The sequence below is a fragment of the Eleutherodactylus coqui genome, chromosome 7 (genome assembly GCF_035609145.1).
Source record: "Eleutherodactylus coqui strain aEleCoq1 chromosome 7, aEleCoq1.hap1, whole genome shotgun sequence".
Lineage (NCBI taxonomy): Eukaryota > Metazoa > Chordata > Amphibia > Anura > Eleutherodactylidae > Eleutherodactylus > Eleutherodactylus coqui.
Window position 1 is genome coordinate 55485607 of NC_089843.1, and position 25921 is coordinate 55511527.

A 25921-nucleotide genomic window follows, 5' to 3' on the forward strand; every position below is an offset into this window, starting at 1 on the left:
TGCGCCGGATGGGGGTGAATGATAACAAAGATTACAATGTGTGCAAAGTGTGTGAGACATCCAAAAACTAAGCACATCAAGGGGGTAAAAGTCAGTCAAAACTAAAAAACTAACAAGGACCCTGCAAGTGAACATTAGTGTTATGGTTAGACATAAATCCACACAAAAAATCCACAAATTATTCAAAGTCCGTAACTTTCCAGCCAGGATTTAAATTGCTCTAAATGTATGAAACGTAAAAAAATAAATAAAACAATTAAACAATTTTGCAAAGTGTCTTAATTAAGACCTCATGTTCACGGGTGGGTTGGATTCCGCATGCGGGAGAACGCAGCTGAATCAGACCCTGGCGGCAGCAGCGTCCGTGAGTACCTCACATTTCCTGTACTGTGGATGATCCGCACGGTTCGCCGTCGGACATGCGCGGTACAGATTTAAAAAAAAAAAATCCTGCTTTTCCTGCGGAATCCGCGGCCTGTCCGCCCGTTCTCAGTCCACACTCACATGTGGATTTTGCGAGCGGAAAATAAATCACAGCATGCTCCATTTGTGCGGATTCCGCACGGACGGGCTCCACTGATCTTTATGGAAGCAGTCGATCTGCAATTACGTTGCAGATCCATTGCAGATGTGTAGGCGGATACCTCTCAGGTTGCTTGAAAACCAGAGGCGGGGGGGTAAGGCACCATTGGGCTTACGATTTTTTTTCTGTGCGGCTGATCTGCTGTACATCCGTGCAGAAAAACCACTGAATCCGCGATCTCCTGCAAGCATTTAAAATTCATTTACGCAATGACTCGCAAGTCATCCGTGGCGGATATCCACATGCGGAATCTGTGCCTGCCGTGTGCATGAGGCCTCTGTGATATAAGAAACAGGTTTGATAATTAAGGGGATGTGCTACTAAATTAATTTATCACTAATCCGCAGGATAAGTAATAAGTGTCTGATTGTTGGGAGTTTGACTCTTGAGACATCCATTGATCACTAAAATAGGGGTTTGAGTATCCCCCATATGAACGGGGCAGCATTCACATGTGTGCACTAGCACATCTTTTATTTCAATGGGACGGTTTGGAGAAAGCAAATCCAAACAATCAGCTATATCCTGCAGTTCCATAACAACGAATAGTTCCACCACTCCATTCATTTTGGGGCCCTTAGTATCCCCGTTCCGGTGGTCGTGGGTGGCCCAGACGTGAGACTCGCACTGATTAGACACTTACGACCTATCTTCTGGCTAGGTGATAAGTAAACTGTGTGGAAAATCCCTTTAACAGGATGTTACATCAAGACATACAGTGTATCTGTCCATACAATACCTTCAAATTCCCCGTCTCGGGCCTTGGCAGCCAGCTCTGAAGAGGAGATGGTCTCCTGGCAGAGAGCACAATCTTCTAGCGCAGCGCTCCTAAGTCCTTGGCTCACTGCAAAACATGTCGCATATCAGTCACATCTTCAAGACGCAGGAATGTGGCAGGTACTCTCATAGGTCAACTAATTATTTCAATCAAGAGCAGGGGGGGAAAGTGTTCATCCCACCCCAGGGACCAAGGATGTTGCAAGCTATCCTCATATACAACAAGAGGTCATGAACAAGACAAGTACTTAGGCCTCCTTCCCACGAGCGTGACGGGGTCCGCCGCGTAATATTACGCAGTGAAGCCCGTCACGGCGCCCCCCAGAGCCCCTATACTTACCTGCGGGAGATAGCGTGAAATCGCTTCCCTGCCCACCACCGCCGCGTCACCGCCTGTCACCGCCCACCACCGCCGCGTCACCGGCCGTGTCACGTGCACGGCCGGCCGTGTCACGTGACGCGGCCGGCCGCGTCATTTGGCGTCATATGACGCGCGGCGGTGGGCGGGAAAGCGTTTTTTCACGCTATCTCCCGCTGGTTACAGCGGGAGATAGCGTGAACGGACGGCTTCCATTGACTGCAATGGAAGCCGTCAGTGCGTACAGCCCGTCCTCACCCGCAGAAAATAGAGCATGCTGCGGGTGAGGACGGGAGAAATCACGGTGCGTAATTCCGCGCTGGAATTACGCATCGTGAGCATTGTGCTATTAGGTTCAATAGAACCTAATAGCTGCGGGCAACGCAGCGGATTTTCGCCGCGAATTACACGGCGGAAATCCGTTCGTGGGAAGGAGGCCTTACTAGGGCGAAGCGCAGGTAAAATTTATTTTTTTTAATCTTTTTGCAAGTGCAACATTAAAAAAAGGTCTCAAAATTGCTTATATACTGTTTTGGGCATTATTATTATTATATGCCATTAAGACTGAATTACAACACGTCAAACCATCGATGCTTAACAGGTTTTCCAGGACTACAATATCAATAACCTATCCGTAGTCCTCAATATCAGATTGGTAGGGTTCCACCATAGATTACCCCAACAATCAGGTGTTTGAAGAAGTTGATGATGTCATGTGCCCCAAGTGCAACTCCATCCCATTCAAATGCATAGGACTGAGCTGCTATATCAGGCGCAGGTGCTAAAAATGTACATCGCAGTGCCTGCATTAAAGAGGTCTTCAAACAGCTGATCAATGAGGGTTCAGAGCTGCAGACCTCTGCCAATCGGATATTGATGATCTATCCTGACGAAAACCCCTTTGATACATGAACCTTTTATATAGTTACATTCTATCTGATCACCACTGGAGGGCGACATTGCACTGTTAATGTCATAATTTATAACGAATACCAATCATATAAGGTCCCGATTCTGCAATCAATATATGCCAGGAGGGACTCTAAACGAAGACATCTCACCAAGTCAACCAGAACCCTACTCTGTATGGATGGGAAGCAAATACTCAGAAACGGTGCCTTCTACAAATATGTGTCTGGTTTCGGGATAGCTCTAGTCATAAGGGTCAGACCTGGACTTACAGGGTACCTACCTATGGGCAGTCGGGAGCGGCTTTTTTTCTTTGGAAGGAGAGATGTTTTTGCAAGATTATCATAGATGTCACCAAAAGTACGAAAATATATCTTAACTCACTTTAAATCCCTTTTTTATTACCGCTTTGACACCAATCTCCAACACTCATGAATATGCAGCTGTGCAACAAACACAACCAGACATAAATCCCATATAATTACTAATGTCATATTAACAAGTGTTGATTTAAACGCTGTAATATATGCTTTGTGCCAAGTCATATAAACTCAATTAGGAATGGTCCCAAAGTTGTTCTGCACCAGCCAAGTTATCAAGATTTATTATTACTTTATTGGCAACACGAGTCTTGTAAAAAGACGAGGCAAGTCTGAATGTGCAGTCAGGAATACTATAGGTCAGAGAGGGAATGGCTGCTCCTTAGGGAGAGCACCTAGTAAGGAAACATATAGGGCCATGCAATGCTCCTCTGGGAAATGTATGCAAATGGGAAGATGGAATAATGCCTCTGCAGCTCCACCTACTGGAAGGCAGTATTCCTGCAAGTCAATGTCAGGCCTTTTAACAAGCCTTGTAGCAATGACTGGGAATATAGGTCAAAACCAGAATCTTTCCCAGAAGGAAAAGATAACCATGTACAGATAGCTGGTGCTGCAAAGAGATTATTCCATCTTCCCATTTGCATGATTATACAACTGTATTATATACTTTCTGCTTCTATGTAATACAGATGACATACTCCACTTACTATTCTAATTTCCTTTTTAGGTAAACTCTATGGCTATAGGAAAGGGTCACCTATCTAGCAACATACCACATCAGTCACTGCTCAATCACATGACTAAACTACATCATCTGTGGGCTCCGGCTTTGTATCCTTGCCAGAGCATGCACAGATCTTCATATGTTGCGTGCAATGACGGTAGCTATGTTAGATATAGTCATGTGATAGCAAACTGACAATATTCTTTGCGGCACTATGGGAAGAAGGGTTCATGGAATCGGTAAAGGTACGATATTAGTCTACCAGACACAAGCAGTGACATATAGTTACATGCGAAATCCGTTAACGTTAAGGGATTACTGGCAGCATTGATATTTTCCTATGGGACTTTGCAGCTGTCAAAGAAAGTTGACCCTGTTTGGATTTCTCAACAGCCGAAAAAGGGTGCCGCAACCTTATTTATTATGGGAAAACATTAAAGGGGTTTTCTGGGGGCAAACTATTAAGTTGATCGGTGAGGGTCTGCCACTTGGGATCCACGTCGATCGGCTGACTTAAGAGGCCATGACACTTGGGTGGCTGCCATGGCCTCTTCTCAAGTCTGTGATATCACATTTATTTGTCTCATGGCCTAAGAGCATCTGAGTCCCATTCAGCTGAATGGGACTGAGCTGCAATACCAGGTACAGCCACTATACAATGTACGGAGCTGTACCTACCGCTAAGTCATCAATCAACTGATTGGTGGGGAACTGAGTGGTGGCTCCCCACAAATCAACTATTAGGACCTATACCGAGGATAGGTCCGTAATAGTGTAGTCCCAGAAAACACCCTTAAAGGGGTTGTCCGGCAGATGAAGTAATTTTTTTTTGGAGATACAACCTGCAAATCAAAGCGCTTAAAATACACACTAAACCCCCATTTCAATAGCCCTTTCACTTACCTGAACAAGCTTTTTATCATCTTAGTAAAAATTCTCTTCAAAGATGGCGCCGGGGGTCTTCTCCCATGGTGCACCGCGGGACTTCTCCCATGGTGCACCACAGTATATGCTCCGACGTGCGCGCTCCCGATGCTGTGTCCTTGCCTCTTCTTCCAGCAGCAGCGGCAGGCATACTAGCACTTTCTGCTTAGGTTAAGCAGCGCTGCTGATTAGAGCCACCTGATTGGCTCTTCGGCACCACGTGACTGCACAGCGTGCACCAATCAGGTGGCTCTAATCAGCAGCGCTGCTTAACCTAAGCAGAAAGTGCTAATATGCCAGCGGCAGGCAGACACTCACTCCGCTGGTATATGAAACCAGGAAGTGAGTGTACCGGCGGCACGCGTCCCCTGCAATGAGGGGGGGGGGGCACCCCTAAAGGTAAGTGCATAACTTCTGTTTGCAACATTTTCCATGCACAATGTATATTACAAAGTGCATGGAAATGGGCAAACAGAAGTAATGAGATATAATGTTTATGGCCGGACAACCCCTTTAAAGAAAATGTCCAGTATTACAAAAACACAAGTGTTCTTTTCCAACAGCGACACACCGGTTCATAGGCGGTGTATGGCATTGCAGCTTAGCACCACTTTCATGAAGCTGAACTGCAATACCATACGCAATGTAAAGGCAGGCATACTTGTAAGGAAGCAGCGATACTTTTCTAACCCCTTTAAGGTTGCATTGTGCTTATCTCATGCACTTACCATAATCCACATATGATCAAATATCATCGTGCACTTCCACCTGGAGCACTTTGAATTACAGCACCTTGTATATAGAAACAGCAAATCTAGTTTTACTCTTTTCAGATACCTATAGTAAAGCTGCCTACCTTTCTTCTGCTTCCCCTTGTCATCCACTTCTTGCTTGGTGGCCATGACTTCAAACAACGTCTTCAGAATACTTCTTAAATCACTTGCATAATTTGTCTGCAACTGATCGGCAACACCTGAGGACCACCGAGATCAAGAAGAGAAATCTCAATGAAAACGGTCTCTATAGGGGGTTCAGGAAGTCTGAATCCAAAAAAAACTGCAGGATTGGAGGGGGCGGGGCATGACACGGAGATTCAAAGACCAGCATAGAGCAAATCCCAGTGTCACGCTCCGTCCTATCAGGACTTACATTGGACATAACACAATGGATCAGTTCCACCTTGAATGTTCCTTTAATTCACCCATACCAAATTTTCCACACTACAGTAACCGCATGCATTCGAAATCCCGCCCATGTGTGGCCGCCAATGGCCAGATGAACTTGCTGGGCATTGGCCATTACAAGGTTTCAAACGCATGCGGTAACCACAACGTGGAAACCCAGCCTAAGAAAGGAAGTTTGTTACATTAACAATTTGCCTTGTTATTTCGGGATGGATAATGGGATAAGTCATTATGCACCATTCACATCCAGGACTGCACTCAGAATTCTTGTTCTATATCAGGCTGCATCGCATCACATCTTCCTGTGGGTTCACCGTATGTACAGAGGAAATCTGCTAGAAGAGATAATCTTACAGCAGTCAACAGACTGGACTGCATTACAGGGTTTCAGCTGTAGGGCGGCGGCGCTGACGGATTCCGAACAGAAAAATTTTGAACGCAGTTTTAAAGTGAATGGAGAAGAGGATACGGGTCTATAAGGGTGAGTAAAGCAAAGTCATCAACATTATATGTAGACTGTACAATCAGGGTTAGGGTGGGTTCACACTGGCTATTAATCCCCAGGTTAGCTTTCTGTTTCTCAGTTTCATTTTTGGAGCAGAGAGACGGAATTATAGCAGAATTAGTGCTCCCACGCACCTGGTTTTTTTTGGTTTTTTTTTTTTATGAGAATGTCAATGGGACTTTCTAAGGTTAAAAACACATTGGACAAAAATCACAAAACTTGCGATGCGTTTTTAACATTAGAAAGTCCCATTGACATTCGAGTTAAAGAAACGCAGCATTAAAAAGCCGCAAGTGGGTGCGAGCCATAAAGTGGGTCCATTTTTACTGATATTGATTTCAATGGGGTTTTTAAAAATGGAAAGTAAATGGAAAACTTTCAGCTTGCTTCCATTCTGTTAATTTCGTTTGTTTTTTTTTTAAATTGAATGAATAGCGCAGTCTGCAGCAATATTTGTTTCGTTTAAAGCTTTCTGTTTAAAAAAAAAACAAAAAAACAAACCTTGAAATCAATGGTGATTAAAAAAAAAATAAATAAAAAAATTACTTACTGATACAAGAGGGCAGGTATGGACACTCCTTATCCCCCAACATGCAGACAGCCAGACTATATCAGTAGGTATATGGCCATTTTCTATTATTTTTTTGGTCTGTTTATATTTCCTTTCTGTGATTTTAACTAATGTAAGTGTAGGGACCTACAAGAAATGAGGACCCTTGACGCAGGTTGTGAGCTTAAAGTATTTTGGACAGAGTATTAACCAATACCTCATATTCATCGGTATGTATCAGTAACGTGCGGTGCGGCTTTGAATGCTGGGGGAGCCCGGGGTGTCGGTGTGGTTCACCTATGGGGTGCACGGCAACCCACCGAGTTCAAATATAGCGTCATTAATAGGTTGTAAGCCTGCATGGTGCACTACCTATACCACGTGGCCTGTATCTACTCTTTTGTGTAGGAATAAGCACAAAGCAGCCGCCCCCCTCAATATAAGGAAGGTGTATGAGTGGCTGCTTATCAGCGCCCACCACATGCGTTACTTGCTCCTCCGTTTAGCAGTCTGGCTGACTGCACGTTAGAGGATAAGTGGTGTCCATATCTGCCCTCTTGTATCAGTATTATATAGGCATTTTCTGTGATTACAAAAAACTAACAAAAAAAAAGAAAAATAAAGATTAATTCTGTTTTAACTCATTCTTTCTGCTCCAAAAACGGAACAGAGAGACGGAAAGCCAAAACGGAGATTAAGTCCTGGTGTGAATCCACCCTTAGTCTGGATCCTGTAAAATTTTACCCTTGAATGGCTAAAGAAGGGAAATGCATGTAAAGGGTATGAATACTTTTACATCTAAGTTGTAATTGCCCTAATGCACCCAATGTAAAAAAAAGAAGCACCTTTGTACATAGTGCTGAAAATATCTAATCTCCTTGTGTCTACAGCTCTTATGTAGCCGTATGTGCCTCCCCACAAACCCTGCTTAGTCTGATGCAGCAGTCCTCTGTTACTCCACTTCCTCTACCCCATGTTCTTGATGACCTACAGGTAGTAGAAAAGGTGCAGATAGAAAAAAGTAACCTTGGGATTGGACTACACACAGGGTTTGTCCACAGCCCTTAAACAATGGAGGAACAGTTCTGTCGTTGCTGTAAACCCAAAACGGCAGCTTTTTCATCACGGCAATTTGCTAAGTCATTCTCTTTAAAGGTACTGCCCAAGTTTGGGGGGGAAAAAAAAAAAAGATTTTTTTTTTAAAGCGCCACTCTTGTCCATGGCTGTGCCTGGTATTGCAGCTCATCCTCTTTCAAGTGAAAGCTGTAATACCAGTTACAGCCCATGCATAAAAGTGGCGCTGTTGCGATCAGATTATTTTGTGACATTGTATATTCTGTGCTCATTCTTCAGTAGAACGGTTGTATAAAGGTATGTGATAATCCTGTTATTCTGTATGCACATATGTGCGGAGCCCCATCTGGAAGCTGCAGAGAACCGATGACTCCTTGTATTAAGGCCTGATGTATGCAGGAAGCGGCGCACCTGAGATGCAGACAAAGAGCCGGTGAATGAGGTCATTACTGCTGTGGAAACGGGATCTGATCTTTTGTCTGGAAGCAATCTTTGCAGCTTTCAATGCCAGTTGAATTTCCTCCTGATCAATGTCATCTGATGAGCAGGAGCTGGTCATCAGGCTGCTGTGGAAGACATGACGGGAAAAAAATAATAATCATCAGCACCCGTGAAAGCAGCCAGACCGCTAGTGATGTATTATCAGAGACGCTGCAGGAAAGGTCAGGACAGTGCACGCACACAGCATAGGAGAAATACAGATCTCGATCACAGCATAACAAGTCTGACAGATGCCTTCCCTCAGCTGTCATTACTGGAAACACGATGTGACAATTGTGGGATGAGATTCCGGGGGTAATAGATAGTCGGCCAATAACCGAGGCACCTGCCGGTAAACAGAAGTTCCAAGAACAAAACTTACTACCCTCAGTAAGAAATCGGTGATTCACAAACTTCTTCAGGCGACCCCTAAATCATCCCAATTTTTTTTCTATATAACCCTGGCCAAATGTGTCATCTATCATCACAGCTGTGCGATGCAATTGGCCACCACAACTGCAGAAGGGGTCATCAATACGGGCAAACCGTCAACACGTAATAAAAAAACTTATGGACAGCCCAAACTTTTTACAGGCATTTGCCCCACACCTCTCTGAATAGACCACACATCCCCAGTACACCCACAACCTAATGCCAGAGGAACATAGTAGTCCCAAAAATCAAGCGGAGACAGGGTGGTGATGCAGCGATGTGGCCAGCCAGTTTTGCATCCTCTTCAAACCACTGTACACAAAACTGATTTTCACTAGCGCATTTGAAGTGCAATTCAAGTGTCATTTAGTCAGGAAATTCTAGTTTTGGAAATACTGCATTAAGTAACATGGGAACCATATGCTAGAACCTAAAGCTAGAAACAATACAATATAGTCACTCCAGACAGTTTTGTAACCAAGTACAGAAAGAATAAATCACACTCTCTTTACAATTGTGTATGGAAAGATACCAACCAACAATATTGGACAATTGGTTTTAGTGTCATGGCCGATTGGTGTAGGGTATCTACTATACATATAAAACACAAATCTTACATTTCCCGTTTTCACACAGGTCACTAAAGCAGTTATAATAAGCTGACACTTCTTGTTTTCTGCAGCTCACTTGTCAGCTTTGCTGTATAGACTGGTACAAGATGAGCAGAGTCATCTCATTTTTATTAGGAGTTTGAGGATTTAATGGCTCTTTTGTTGGTTGGAGGCCTAGATTAAGGCAGGATAGTAAAACTAAACACAGAGATATTACTATGTATGCTGCTGCACTGTCAGCATCACTTCCTGAAGATGGTAAACCTAATTTTTCGGTCAACTAACCCTCATTCACTGCATTTACCATAAAGCACACACATTCGGCTGTACTGTCTATACAGACAATGTAATGTAAGAAGGACACCTCCATTATAAATGATAGTGTAAAGCAGTGTTCCCCAACTCCAGTTCACAAGAGTTTCCAACAGGTCATGATTTGAGGATATCTTATAGCGAGAACACCTGTGGCAAAATCTATTGATTTCAGTTCAGTTAAAGGGGTATTCCAAGATTTTACTACTGATGACCCATCCATAGGATAAGTCATCAATAGTTAATTGATGCCTAGTGGGAATGACATCTCCTGCACTTCCAACTCTGACCGAAATGAGGAGTCAGAAGTGTTATAGGAGACTTCGCTCTCGTTGAATTCAATAGAAGTGAAGTGGGCTATTACTCTTCCTGTCTTGACCTGCAATGTGGACGCCCGGCCCTGCTACACTAACAGTGGGCCAGATCAGCTGATCGGCAGGGAACACAAGTTGCAGGCTCGCGTCAATCAGCTATTGATTACCTATCATGAGGATAGGTAATAAATAGTTAAAGGGGTTGTCCCGCGAAAGCAAGTGGGGTTCAGCACTTCTGTATGGCCATATTAATGCACCTTGTAATGTACATTGTGCATTAATTATGAGCCATACAGAAGTTATTCACTTACCTGTTCCGTTGCTGGCGTCCTCGTCTCCATGGTGCCGTCTAATTTCAGCGTCTAATCGCCCGATTAGACGCGCTTGCGCAGTCCGGTCTTCTTCCTGGTGAATGGGGCCGCTGGTGCCGGAGAGCTGGTCCTCGTGGCTCCGCCCCGTCACGTGTGCCGATTCCAGCCAATCAGGAGGCTGGAATCGGCAATGGACCGCACAGAGCCCACGGTGCACCATGGGAGAAGACCCGCGGTGCATCGTGGGTGAAGATTCCGGCGGCCATCTTGCTAAGGAAGAAGTCGCCGCAGCGCGGGGATTCGGGTAAGTACTAAACGTTTTGTTTTTTTAACACATGCATTGGGTTTGTCTCGCGCCAAACGGGGGGCCTATTGAATAAAAAAAAAACCTGTTTCGGCGCGGGACAACCCCTTTAAGGTTCCAGGATACCCCTTTAACTCCACTGACAGATAGTGGTTACAGTGCAGTTAACTCTACTGGTAGATGGTGACACTGACAATAAGGCCATCTTCAGACGGGCGACAAAGTTGGGTGATTTTCTCAAAATGTGACAATGTTACAAATGGCATGTATGTGAAGCCTATGCTTTCCTATGGGTTCTTTCACATTTGCAATGTTTTGTAGGATGCAACATTGCGAGTCCAAAATCTTGCTGCTTGCATAATATGCACGCGACCAGCGAGGTTTTGTAGCTCACGTTTCCCTATAGAGCCTTCCTCTCTGTTGCATTGTATGAAAACGCGTTTTTTGTGCGATACGATGCAACTTTGACATTAGGAAATTCTACTGTCAAAGCCCTAACCAAAGCCCTAGCTACAGGGTTAAAAAAAAAAAACCTATACATCACCTTAGAAGCGCTGTCCGGCGCCGCTGTATCTTCCTCCCGGTCCCCGACACTGTTGTTCTTCATTTCTTCTGACCAGTGAAAATTCACTGCCTCCTGGAAGCGCTGCCTCTGATTGGCTGACACTTAACCAATCAAAGTCAGCACTTGATAAGTGGCCATGACTGGTTCATGGAGTGCTGGCTCTGATTGGCCAAGCGTCAGCCAATCAGAGGCAGCGCTACCAGGAAGTGGGGATTTTTCAATCCTCGGCCAGAAGAGATGAAGAAGAACAGTGCGGGGGACTGTGAGGAAGCTGCAGCGGTGCCGGACAGCATTTCTAAGGTGATGTATACTATTTTGTTTATTTTTACCTGCAGCTACTGTTTATTCTTGGGGTAGGGCTTAGATTTCAAGGCACCCTCCTGAAAATCCTCGCAAGTGGTGCTACAAAATAGTGATATCACCGTGAGAAAATGCAGCGATATCGCACGGACCAGTGATGTGATTTCGCTGCGATGCCGTGTCGCCCGTGTGAAGGAGGCCTAATTCACATCACCTGTCATTGGATAACCCCTTTCTATATGCACTTTTAGTGCATGTTAAGCTAACACATGAGATCCCTTATTTGAGCTCTATTCATCAAAGCTGACTAAGATTTTGAGGATAGAAAAATTTAAAGAAAGATGGAGTCAATCATTAAAAACACCTATCTACTAACATCTAGTACTACTTTCAGTCTGTAAGTGGCTGCTGATTTCAGTGGATGCACTACAATGATCTGCAGGCCTCACACCACCCTATTCTTATGTCTGGGACCCCCCAAAAATGAAACTCTAATAATCCTCCTGGCTATGCATAATCCCATCACCCCACAAGTTAGGTACACCCCAGCTCCTCTGTACAATCAGTAAGAGTCTAGAACAGGGCTTGCTTAATTAAAGAGGTATAAATTGTCCAGCACTGCAGCGCCAGCAGAGATATCCATTATTGGCACCTAATCCTGAGATCAATGTTAGGACAAGCAACATGTCGGCTCCCAAATCACTCTGAAGGTGTAAGCAAAGACAATAGTATGTCATTAAGCAGATTAGGTACTGCAGATAACGAATCAGCTCCTGAAGCCGACACCAAACAGCTGCCTAAAGGGTTTAATATAAATTCCAAAGACGGAATTAGGGGATGACTATAGACAGTGTCGTGAACATGATGTAGAATTGGGAAGGTAGCACATACCTGAGGCTGCTGCAGGACACCCCCCTTCCCCCTCGAGGCTGCTGCAGGACACCCCCCTTCCCCCTCGAGGCTGCTGCAGGACACCCCCCTTCCCCCTCGAGGCTGCTGCAGGACACCCCCCTTCCCCCTCGAGGCTGCTGCAGGACGGCCCCCCCCCCCCTCGAGGCTGCTGCAGGACGGTCCCCCCCCCCCCTCGAGGCTGCTGCAGGACGGCCCCCCCCCCCTCGAGGCTGCTGCAGGACGGCCCCCCCCCCCTCGAGGCTGCTGCAGGACGGCCCCCCCCCCTCGAGGCTGCTGCAGGACGGCCCCCCCCCCCCTCGAGGCTGCTGCAGGACGGCCCCCCCCCCCCTCGAGGCTGCTGCAGGACGGCCCCCCCCCCCCTCGAGGCTGCTGCAGGACGGCCCCCCCCCCCTCGAGGCTGCTGCAGGACGGCCCCCCCCTCGAGGCTGCTGCAGGACGGCCCCCCCCTCGAGGCTGCTGGACGGCCCCCCCCCCCTCGAGGCTGCTGCAGGACGCCCCCCCCCTCGAGGCTGCTGCAGGACGGCCCCCCCCCTCGAGGCTGCTGCAGGACGGCCCCCCCCCCCTCGAGGCTGCTGCAGGACGGCCCCCCCCCCCTCGAGGCTGCTGCAGGACGGCCCCCCCCCCCCTCGAGGCTGCTGCAGGACGGCCCCCCCCCCCTCGAGGCTGCTGCAGGACGGCCCCCCCCCTCGAGGCTGCTGCAGGACGGCCCCCCCCCCTCGAGGCTGCTGCAGGACGGCCCCCCCCCCCTCGAGGCTGCTGCAGGACGGCCCCCCCCCCCTCGAGGCTGCTGCAGGACGGCCCCCCCCCCTCGAGGCTGCTGCAGGACGGCCCCCCCCTCGAGGCTGCTGCAGGACGGCCCCCCCCCTCGAGGCTGCTGCAGGACGGCCCCCCCCCCTCGAGGCTGCTGCAGGACGGCCCCCCCCCTCGAGGCTGCTGCAGGACGGCCCCCCTCGAGGCTGCTGCAGGACGGCCCCCCTCGAGGCTGCTGCAGGACGGCCCCCCTCGAGGCTGCTGCAGGACGGCCCCCCTGAGGCTGCTGCAGGACGACCCCCCTGAGGCTGCTGCAGGAAGACCCCCCTGAGGCTGCTGCAGGAAGACCCCCCTGAGGCTGCTGCAGGAAGACCCCCCTGAGGCTGCTGCAGGAAGACCCCCCTGAGGCTGCTGCAGGAAGACCCCCCTGAGGCTGCTGCAGGAAGACCCCCCTGAGGCTGCTGCAGCTCTTATTGAGTTCAATAGCAGCTGCACCTTTAGTACCAAACTTGGCTGCTGCTCTATGTACAGGGCTACTTGCATCCACTGCTGTCCACGCTCACAGCGGAGCCAAGAATTAGCCTATTAGTGAGGATCCCAAGTGGTGTACCATCGCTAATCAACTACAGATGACCTATCCTGAGACTAGATCATCAAAAGCACGTCCTGGAGAACCCCCTTTGAAATGTCAAGTTAACATTTCTACATCTGTATACCTCAGCTGCGGCACAAGATCATAAAACACCATGCCCCTTACTATGATTTATTGGTGTCATTTACAGTAGGAGGACCAATATTCCATACATTATTATATAATCTCAGCCAACTCTGTATCTGTAGTTCACACCTGAGAGGGTACGGCTGGTATCTTTTGCGCACCTCCTGAACTTTACCATAGATTACTGGGAATAAAACAGCAGCGCAGAAAGAGTCCCAGTGGGGAACACATTAAATAAAAAGTACAATCTGCTACCACAAGTTTGTCTCCGAGATTTACACCCTGTCGGTTGGAGTCAGACAAGCAACCAGGGAATAATAGCGCGACACGTCTGGGACCGGAGAATACGTCTGCTATCTGCGAAATGAAAGATTCATCTGTCTGGAGATGAAAGCTGCACCATGGAGGCCGGGAAATTATGTTCAGAAGGACCATAAAAATGGCCTGTCTGTAAGTGGAATACATCGTATAGTGCTGTCAATAAGACCGTCCAATCACTAATTACTTAACTATATCTATCGGCAAACATGTCAAAATATACGAGAAGCTGGCCACAGGCATTATATCAGCCCAATGCCCCGATTAGCATCATGTTCAGCTCTCGAATGGCCAAGTTATTTCAATAGCCCAATGTGAGATGTTAAGAGGCACCACAGTCTTAAAGGGCAAGATTTCTTTTTATTAAACGGCAGCACTATTTTACTGCTGGCCATATTAGGCAAGACATTAACACTTTACTAGGCTTTGGCGGAAGAGGCAATTTTTTTCTTTATTTTTTTTAACTTAAATGTATGTATTTTGGTCTGACAATAATTTTTGCAATAGGGTTTCATTAAAAGCGTTGCACCCTTTGTTCTCTGCAGCTTCTACATATCCCTGTATAACAGAAACTGCAGTCTAAATTTCAGTATGAGATCCGTCTATGAGGCAGGATTGACAGCTTGCTCTCCCTCTACTCTCTCCTGCATGCTCTTATCAGCTAAATTTATGACCACAGCAGAGTTTATCTTTGTGGTCATAAATTAGCTTATACAAAGTGCAGGATAGGAGAGGTAAAGACTGAAAACTAAAGCCCCATTTACACGCAACGATTATCACTCAAACGATGTCTTTTGAGTGATAATAGTTGCGTATAAATGCTACCATCGTTTGCTTTTCGTCCGAACGATGATTTTTAGTTAAGTTTAAAATCCATTGCTCGGCCGGGCAGCTGAGAGCAGGGACCGCACACTGTGATTCTCCAAAGGAGCGCTGATGACATTGTATTTAGTTGCAGTCCCGCAGCAGAACAAAGGGGCTGTATGCAGAGAACAGACCAGCTGCAGTTCTGCATACAGCTCAGAGAGGCTCATTTACATGCAAATGAAAGTAATAAAGCAGCTAATGGGCATTAGTGCTCATTGGCAGCTTATGGAAAATGATCGCTCTAACTGTCATTCTCCCTATCTTTTGAACGAATTTTGAGCAATCATCTTTGCGTGTAAATGGGGCTTAAGGGTCCCTATACACAGGACAACTGTGGAGCGCTTAAAGAGGTTCTACTAAGAGTACCAGTTATCCCCCCATAGGACAGGGAATACATTTGCTGGTCTGTGGGGGTCTCACAGCTGAGACCACCACCAATCTAAAAAAAAATGGGTCCCCCTCGATCTCTTCACTGTGGTGAGGAAGATACTGAATGCAGCGATAGTCGCACAAGCACGCTATTCACTTTAGTTAGTATTGGGGAGTTGGCCGAGTGGTAGGCGCTTGGGTATTTTTGTCAGCCCCATTGAATTGAAGTGCCGACCGTGAATGCGTGGCCAGTGCTCCGTTCATTCGGACTTCACTGCGGGTAAGAAGCACAGGATGGGGGATAACTTGTAAGCTTGGTAGAACTGCATTAAGCACTCAGGAGTCGTTCAAAAAGATTTTGCTCCTTTGCTTTCACACAGGAGCGATAATCGCTTAATTGATAAAGGCAGAGCATGCTGGAGATTAGCCGTCCACCTCCATTCAGGGTAAACAGTCAGAGGCTAACCACGTGCGTATGAGGATCAGAGGCCTGGACACACTTCAGAAGTCCATACGTAAAACGGATGGTGCACAAGACAGTGGGGTTAGCCCCTTGCTCAGAGGAACGACTGCTTAGATGGGCCAGTAATTGTCAGGTTTTTATGCCTGCATTAACCCTTTCCAATCCAATGTCTGACGTCTAAAGACATTCTGATTGAAGACTGCACACCTCTGATGTCGGAAGACATCCCGACAGGGTATTATTACTGTAGATTACTGTCTGCTCTGTTGTCTCTCCAGCATGTCACATACTGCAGTACTGGCTCGAGCCAGCAGATGGCGCCATTGTATAATGGCAGAAAGAGGAAGCCTCCTAGGAAACCTCGAATCCAAAATTGGATTGTAAAGGGTTAAATGATTTACAAACGATAAGCAAATGAATTGTAGGCCATGTTTACACTAAACGATCATTCAGTTTTGCACAATTGAACGATTATCTGAAAGATAATTGTTCCATGTCAAAAGTTCCTTAGACAGATTTTTTACTGAGACTGACTGCAGTTTGTATATTCAGCGATCTGTAGAAGCTGCAGAAGGCAAACAGTGCAAATTTTCCAATTAGACCCTACTGCAAAAAATGAATGTCAAACCAAACTACATGCATTCTGGGTTCACATCAGTGCTCCATTATCTGTTTATAATGGGGTGGTTTTTGTGTTTTTTTTTTGCTTTCTTTTCAAAACAGACAACAAATAAAAAGGATAGTTTTGTTGCATCAGTCAGACATCCGTTATGATCGCCTCCTCAGTTGTGCAGATGCACATTGTGCAGTTGTTTTAAACTGCTCCGTTAAGTGGAGTACAAACAGAATATTTTCCATTTGTGCCCATCCCCTATAGAGGATAATACAATGAGAAAAAATATAATGTCCATTCATTCCAGTTGTCGTATTTTTTTTTTGACAGAATTAAAAAAAAAAAAAAAAAAAAATGTCCTGCAGGTCAAGTTTTTTTTGTTAAAAAAAATATGGAAACCAGACAGAATGGAATTTTAAAAAAAATAAAAAATCCCACTGAAATCAATGGGGATCTTAACAGATCAAGTTATTATTATTTTTTTCTGCTCTTAGGACAGAATAGAAAACCAAACACTGATGTGAACTCAATTTAGAAAAGAAAATCTGGCGCCCCCAAAGGTCCCCATAGCTTTTAAGAGGTTGTATGCAGTTTCCCATCATTCCTCTGGGGAAGGGGGCTGTACTCTACTGGGGACTGTAATAACCTACTGGCACATTTCGGTCCATTGGATCCCATTCTATTCAGCTGTCATTAGAGCAGACACACCCCACTGCCCGGTCTATACAGACAATACTGCAAAGAAACATGTGACGCCAATATGGTCACCACCTGAAAAGTAACCAGAAAACCCAACGCAACCCGTTACTTCTCTTCTACAGACTTTTATCTAATGAATGAAAATAACATTATAGGGGTTGTCCAAAGAGGCTAAATACTGGCACAGGCCGCAGTGTTGGAACCTCCATTTCTAGCCCGATTCGGGTCACATGGTGCAGTACCTCAATGTGCTTGGCACATCATCAAGGGGGATGACTATTTCGGTCATCCTAATGACCAAGTCACACCCCTTCCCTGTCATGGCAAATGCAGAGAAAGAAAAGGGGGCTGACTTAATTATTAATCAGTTATCCACTTTGATGATGTAGCAGGCATAAAAAGAAGGTGCACACCAGAAGACCTGCGTTGGAACTGGAGGTTCCGACACAGTGGATCTATATAACTATTTGGCCTCCCAGACAACCCTTTTAAATACATGGTGTATACCTTTAAATCCATATAAAGTAGAGCTACACCAATTCTGGAGAAGACAGGCCCATTAGTATGTCCACAGTATAATGCTGCCTGTGATCTCACCGCGGTTATAAGCGACTCCGCAATAAGTACACAGTACTGTCAGTATGGATGCCGGGCTGGAAGGTTAACGCATTCCGGATAACAGTGAGATGCTATTAAGTCTTCTGAGTTTATTCATTAAGTTGTGGAGGTCACCCGCGCTCATTACCAGCAGCAGAGAAGACAGAAGCAGCGCTCAGGAGGAAGGCAAGCCTGTGTTAGTGCGAAGGGGAAAAAGAAGACGCAGGGTGAAATATAAGGAAAAAGCAATATTATGGGAAAACCGCGTCCATCTGGAGGATCCAAGGCCTGGAAAGTCTGTTTACTTGAAGAAAGAAGACAGGTGTAGGTTAGGGAGACCAGATACGTGGAAGAAGAAGTGTTAGAATGATGGCTTAAAGAAACCAGCAGCAAAGAAAACCCAAGAAGCAGATAGATGTAGAGAGAGATTATACAGAACATAACGCTCCAGGAATCCGAGTTTGCCCCCAAAGTTCCTAGAATGACAGAAATATGTAAGCCTAAAGAAACTGATGACCTTCAGAAGACTTAGAGGTTGTCCAGTTTTAAGTAACTAAAGCTTTAAGGGGTTAATTCAAACTGGACAATCACTTTTTGTTACAAGTTTATCGCAAAAATAAGCCAAAACCTCAGCCAATCGGTTTATAATCTATGTAAACGCATTACATTAGTTATCTCATACTAAAGAGGAGCAGGTCAGCTCACAAATATTAGACTGGAGGAGGAATCTGCACAAAAAAGCAGGATATACGGAGAACTGGAAGATGCTCCATGAAGGCCACCCTCGTAATGTATGACCCTTCATGGCATCTTCATCGGATGGGTATCCAAACTAACAGCCACTGATTCCTGCAAAGCTTTACCCCCGGGTGGTGAGCTTGTCAATCATCGTAATGCACCACCAACATACTATCAATCTACACAACCCTAACCCAACTGTCTTACCCCCTTCCCACAATAACAGTACATTGCATATTAGCCAGTGCAGGTCAGAGGCCATCTCTGCTCAGGTAAGGTCTGCGTTCATATAGCTCTCCCTTCACTAACTGGGCAGTCCTGAATAAGCGCTGCTTATACAGTTGCAGCTTCACAGTCCTCTCCCTGTCCTTCCCACACTCACCACTATGATCAGTACAGGGTGGAAACAGGAAGCTGAACCATCAGTGTTCAGCCTCCTGTTACAGCCAAGACAATGCTAGAGACTGGAAAGATAGTTAACCCACTCGACCACAGGTGTGCAAGCAATAAACCTTCACTTCCCTCTAACAGAGAACGTAAATTTAATAGTTTGACTGCCCTAAACCAACATAGATCTTTATATTAGCCCCTTCCCTGCCCTAGACAATCATGGATTCTGAAATTAGCCCCTTCCTTGACCTAGACCACCAGGAATATTGACATTAGCTCCTTCCCTGCCCTAGGTGACTGTGGAAATTGACATTATCTCTTTTGCTGCCCTAGGCCACCAGAGATACTGACATTATCCCCTTCCCTGCCCTAGGCTACCAGAGATACTGACATTATCCCCTCCCTTCCCTAGGCCACCAGGGATACTGACAATATCCCCTCCCCTGCCCTAAGCCACTAGGGATTCTAACATTATCCCATTAACTGCCCTAAACCACCATGGATACTGGCATTATTCCCTTCCCTGCTTTAGGCCTTCAGGGATTCTGACAACATTCCATTCCATGCTTTAGACCACCAAGTACTTGTGATATCCCCATCACTGTCGTAGACCACCAGGGATGCAGACTGACTTTCACTGTGCTAGATATGTGTGCTGTTTACTACTATTTGCATGGATGCTATGTAGCCCTCCATAGCTGGCTGCTTTGTAACACATTATTTTTAGGCACTGTACAATATTTATTTGATGAGTTTCTATACTAACTGGTTTAGAAGAAGCAGATCCTAGGTTCTTAATTGCTCCGCTCATTAGCCACAAAGCCTAAGAATGAACGTTGCCTGCTAATTTATTGTTGTCCAGGATCTCCATCCCAACCTTTACTTGTTGGCTGGCAGAAGAAAGTAAAGTTTGACTTGGAAAGTTAGCCATTGATCTGCATCGCTTCAGTATGGCAGGGAAGAAAGAACACACACAGATGAGATAGAAGATTACAATATGTCTCTATGTGTTATCAGCAGGAAAATGGTGATGTGTGTTCAAGATCTCCACACGGGACAGGGAGAAAAATCTAAATGTTATTATCACATTGAGAAAGAATAGAGAATGCCATTAGAGTGTGCGCTGCGAGAAGAGCGGCGCCGGCTGTGTTACCCGTTATTACCTCTCAGTGTAACCGCTGGAGAGACTACATGTGGTGACAGAGACACTGTCAAAGTCACTGCTGGCCATGGAGTTGAGGGGAGAGTCATGCGAGTCATCCTGAGAACTGGAAACAAGAATATGGAAATAGCATGAAGTGCGGGCAACACAGACAGGAGGAGCACAGTGGTAACAAACTCATCTAGACTGACAATGGGGACATGGGGAGAGGAACACTTAACTTTCTTTGCGGGAGCTTTTCTAAGCTTTCTGCATACAAGATGTCTTAAAGTACGCGCATTAATGTGCTGGTCCGCAGGACCCCTGTGTTAACAGTGCTTTACAGATGTAGCCGGAGGAGGTCGTCGCTCAAGTCTTTTGTGACTACAACATTTGTGCAGTGAGATAACCCTCTCAGGAAAGAACAACATATTGTGGTATCACCATGAGATCGCAAATCAGCACAACAGATTCAGCTCTGCTACATCTCATAAATACGACTGGTAATTATAGCCTATATGGTGCCAAGTAATAAAAGGGAAGGAAAAAGAGTTTTGAAATAGATTTTAAAAATATATATAAAATCTTACTTTTGATATGTTAGAGCTCGTTCACATCAGTATTTTGCTTCCCATTTTTAACAGAGCCTTTTTTTCCTTTTTTTTTTTAATTAAATGGGTAACAAAATGAAATTAAAACAGAACCAAAAAAAAGTGGATTATACCCACCTGATAATCAGGTTTCCAGTAGTCTCCACGACAGCACCAATGAGATTGCCTCCTCCTGGTAGGACAGGAACATACTGAGAGGTTAAAAGCTCCCCCCCTTCCCCACTTTCCTCAGTGGATTCTAACGAATTGCCGGGGCAGGAGCTAAACTTAAATTTTTTCCCCTAACCGGGGTTTTTTAATTTTAAATTTATTATTTTATTTTTCTAGGGCGGGAAAGGTACGGGTGCTGTCGTGGAGACTACTGGAAACCTGATTATCAGGTGGGTATAATCCACTTTTTCCCCCAGTCGTCTCCACGACAGCACCAATGAGACGTACCAACTAAAGTTTATTAGGGTGGGATTGCTGCCGAGAGGACTTTGCGGCCGAAGGCCATGTCCTCGTCCTGCTGCACTTTTACCCTATAGTGTTTAGTAAACGTGTGGGGTTTTTTCCAGACTGCGGCCTTGCAAATTTGCTCGACCGAGGCTGAACTGTGTTCGGCCCATGAGGACGCTACTGCCCTTGTGGAATGGGCTTTAAGCGCTAACGGGATCTCCTTCCCGAGGGCTTTATAGGATTCTATGATGGCCAGGCGGATCCACCTGGCTATGGAACTTTTCGCTGCTTTGCTACCCTTATTTGGGCCACTGAACTGGACGAACAGGTTGTCATCCCGCCTCCAGTGGCTCGTTGTATCTATGTAGGTTAGGACTGCTCTCCTAACGTCCAGGCAGCTTAGGGTTCTTTCCTCCTCGTTTTTTGGGTGGCTGAAGAATGAGGGGATTATTATATCCTGGGACCTATGAAAATCTGACACTACTTTCGGCATAAAGGCCGGGTCTGTTTTAAATATTAGTTTGGTGTCTGTAATTTTCATAAACGGGTGGCGGATGGACAAGGCCTGTAGTTCGCTAACCCGTCTTGCGGATGTAATGGCTACTAGGAAGATGGTCTTGATTGTCAGCATTCTTATAGGTAGCGCTTTGATCGGTTCGAATGGTACCGCTGTCATGGCCCCTAGAACCCAATTAAGGTTCCAGTCTGGGAACAGGTTTATGGGCCTAGGGCGTAATCTAGCTGCTGCTGTTAGGAACCTGTGGACCCATCTATCGTCTGCGAATTTTGTGTCGCAGATAGCGCTAAGGGCTGAAACCTGGACTTTTAGGGTGCTCGGGGAGAGGCCCATCTCTAAGCCCTCCTGCAGGAATTCTAAGATTAGCGGAGTGTCGGGGATAGAATCCCCGCGATCCCTTCCCTGTCTCCATGAGGAAAACTTTCTCCAGACCTTCTGGTAGATCAGGTGGGTCGTCTTTTTCCTACTGGACATTAGGGTTTCTACTACTTTCTCTGAGAATCCTTTCTGTCTTAGCGAGGATTCCTCAAGAGCCATGCCGTTAAATGGAGTTTGTCTAGGCCGGGGTGGTTCAGTGGCCCCTGCGATAGAAGATCCGTCCAGGTAGGCAAGGTGACTGGGTCCTGGACGCTCAGTGTTGTCAGAAGACCGAACCAGCTTCTTTTTGGCCAGAAGGGGGTCACTAGGATTAGCGTGCATCCCTGGGTTCTGAAGTGTTGTAAAACCCTGGGGATTAGTGGTATGGGAGGAAAGGCGTAGGCCAGTCCTTGTCCCCAGTCCTGGCCCAGGGCGTCTACCGCTATCGGACGATCTCCTGGCCGGAGGGAGAAAAAGTTGCCTACTTTCGTGTTCTCCCTGGTTGCGAAGAGGTCCAACTGTGGGGTCCCCCACCGGTTGGTTAAGATTCTGAATGCCTCTGGGGAGAGGGACCACTCTCCTGGGTCTATCTGCTTCCTGCTGAGGAAGTCTGCTTTTCCATTTAGTGTCCCCTTTAAGTGGGTTGCCGTGATCGAGAGGATCCGGCCCTCCGCCCAGTGAAAGATTTTCTGTGCGATGCTTTGCAGTGGGGGAGATCTTGTGCCCCCTTGGTGTCGTATGTGAGCGACCGCGGTGACATTGTCTGACAGTATTTTTATGTGATGGTTCTGTAGCGAGTTGCCCAACTGCTGTAGAACCTGCCAAACTGCCTGTAGTTCTCTGAAATTTGAGGATTGTTCTTTTATCCTCTGAGGCCAGGGACCCTGAAAGAATTGGTTCCCCACATGCGCTCCCCATCCACAGGCGCTTGCGTCTGTTGTGATGTGGATGGCTGGGTTTTGTAGCCAGTGAACCCCTCTCCGCAGGTTCTCTGGGGATGTCCACCAACGCAGGGATGTTTTTGCCCTGTTTGGGATGTACATCCTTGCCCCTAGCGAGGACTGCCTTTTGTCCCACGAGGATAGGACTACGGCCTGTAGGGCTCTGGTGTGGGCCTGGGCCCATGCTACTCCTGGGATGCATGATGTCAAGCTCCCCAGAAGAGACATTGCCTCCCGAATTGTGCAGAATCGTCTTCGTAGGAAGGTTTTGACTATTCTGCGGATTTTTTGTATTCTCTCCTCGGGTAGGTAGGAGCATTGCGATTCTGAGTCGAGAGTTATTCCCAGAAACGTCTTCTGCTTGCCGGGATCTAGGCTGGATTTTTCCCAGTTTATAATCCATCCCAATGATTGGAGAAGTTGTAGCACTGTCTCCAGATGTTTGGTTAGGAGTTTTTTGGACTCTGCTATTAATAGAATATCGTCCAGGTACGGTACTACTAGGATCGATTTTTCTCTCAGGTGGGCGGCTACCTCCGCCATAATCTTGGTAAAGATTCTGGGAGCTGAGGATATCCCGAAGGGCAGGCATCTGAACTGGTGGTGCTCTGTTCTTCCGCCCATGTCCACTGCGAACCGCAGGTATTTCTGTGAATCTTTGTGGATCGGGATGTGAAAATACGCGTCCTTCAGATCGATGGACGCCATGTAGGCTCCTCTGGGGATCAACTTTATTGTCGAGGAGATGGTTTCCATTTTGAATCTCCTGTATCGGACGCAGGTGTTCAGGTCTTTCAGGTTTATTATCGTCCGGTGTTTCCCGCCGGGTTTTTTTACTAAAAAGAGCCTGGAGTAATAGCCCTGGGTTTCCTCGTTTCGCGGTACGGGAGATATTGCGTTTAACCGCTGCAAGTCGCGCACGCTTTGCCCTAGTAAATGTAGCTGTTTTTTTGGGGCTCGCGTGGTAATGAATTTCCTTCTGGGGATGGATACCAGCTCTATCTGGTATCCGTGCTGTAGGATCTTTGGGATCCATGGGCCCCCGCAGATTGCGGCCCATTGATCCACAAAGCTCCCCAGCCTTGCCCCTACGGGGATGGCGTCAGGGTCTTTGCTTCGGCTCCCCCTGATGGGGGTTGAAGAGGATATTCCTTCCTCTGCCCCCCTTGGGGTAACTCCAGCGGCCTGTCTTGCCCTTGCCTCGGTAGGCCTCGGGCTGCTGCATTGGGGCCCGGGGAAAGGTCTTCACTCTCTGTGGTTTTTCCTCAGGGAACCCTTTTTTCCTGTCGGCCGCCTTCTCTAGAATTTTATCTAGGTCCGGTCCGAATAGAAATTGGCCGTAGAAAGGGAGGGCACACAATTTGTTTTTCGAGGCCAGGTCGCCTGACCATGACCTCAGCCATAACACCCTCCTGGCTGAGTTAGCGCGGGCTGTGGCTTTTGCTGAGAGTTTGACGGTCTCGGCTGCGGCGTCCGCTAGGAAGTTAGTGGCCATGCGCAGTATGGGAAGGGAGTTAAGGATCTGATCCCTCGGCGTTTTGTTGGTCAGATGTAGTTCCAGCTGCTCTAACCATACCCCCAGGGTCCGCGCCACGCAAGTGGCTGCGATCCCTGGCCTAAGGATGTTTGCCGCTGCCTCCCATGATTTCTTTAGGAGTCCCTCTGCCTTGCGATCCATGGGGTCTTTTAGCTGTGCGGCATCCTCAAAGGGCAGAGTCGTCCTCTTGGCTACCTTGGCCACCGGGACGTCTACCTTAGGTATTTCGTCCCAGCTTGCGCAAGCTTCCTCCTCCAGGGGGTATCTCCTTTTTACGCCTCGAGCGGAGTAGGACCCTGCGTCTGGTTTACTCCACTCTCTCTGAATTATTTTAGAGATGTTTTTGTGGACCGGGAAGGTATGTTTGCGCCTCTCCCCAAGTCCACTGAATATCTCATCCTGTCGGGTCCGCGGCTCTCTGGGCTGTTCTATTTTTAACGTAGCCCTAACTGATTTAATTAGTTCCGTCAATTCATCTTGATGGAACAAATATTTCCTGTAGTCCTCCTCCTCTGAGGACTCTTCGGCCGCCTGCTCCTCTTGCTCTGATCCGATGGAGTTCTCGGAATCAGAAGACTCCTCGGGAACATATGCCTTTCTTTGGCGTTTTGCTGGCGGTGCCGGCAGTGACGTTAGAGCTGATTGAACCTCTTCCTTCACCAGCTTTCTAACGTCATCCAGGAATCCCCCCGATTCCTCTCTGACTAGCCTAGCCACGCATGCCTTGCATAGAGGCCTCTGATACGTGGCTGGCAGTCTCGTCCCGCATTCCACGCACTTTCGCAGTTTTGTTCTGGGGGGGATGTCTTTTTTATCCCCCTGACAAACAAAGCATTTTTGCGGGTAAACATGCAATTTTTCCATACACAACATACTGGATATTTGCATTGTATTTTTGCCGCACTGGCTACTTACGGCCGCTGAGGCTGAGGTTTCAGCTGTCTCTGGGGCTGGAGCACTCATCTTTATACCAGTGCTGCAGACACCCTGCGACCTGTGATGCTGGTGTTCTGGCTTCTCTCAGGTTCCTATTTGAATTTTCGCGCTCCTGCGCTAAGCCCCGCCCCCTCCGCTCCTAATGCAGACGCGATGACGTCATCGCGCTGGACGTGAGATGCGGCGCCCCGCCCCCTGCCGTCAAAGGGCTTCCTGGAGCGCCGCGCTGTAATTTCTGCCGGAGGACGAGGGGGACTGAGGCTCCCGCTTTGAACCCCCTATGGGCCGCCGCGGGAGGAACCTGGCCCGGGGGTTACCACCCTGATGTGGCGTCCCGGGAGTCGTCTGGCTGCGAAGGGATGACAGGGTGAGCCACTGCCTTCCGATCCGCCTGTAAGTATGCTTTCGCTGGCTTCTCCACCAGCTCCTCTCATAGATCCTGCCTCCTGGCAGGACAGGAAGACACTGA

General features: G+C 47.1%; 1 protein-coding gene across 2 annotated transcripts in view; it reads right to left on the reverse strand.

Annotated features, from left to right (window-relative positions):
- Positions 1-25921, reverse strand: part of ZFYVE28 (zinc finger FYVE-type containing 28) — a 184372-nt gene that overhangs the window by 7963 nt on the left and 150488 nt on the right. Inside the window, exons 9-12 of one of the 2 annotated variants that reach the window (XM_066573035.1) lie at positions 20138-20242; positions 8323-8477; positions 5455-5571; positions 1323-1427 (exon numbers count right to left, since the gene is read on the reverse strand). In XM_066573035.1, coding sequence (XP_066429132.1) covers positions 1323-1427; positions 5455-5571; positions 8323-8477; positions 20138-20242 — 482 coding nt within the window. The remainder of the gene's footprint in view (positions 1-1322; positions 1428-5454; positions 5572-8322; positions 8478-20137; positions 20243-25921) is intronic. The other variant, XM_066573036.1, reaches the window with a different exon arrangement.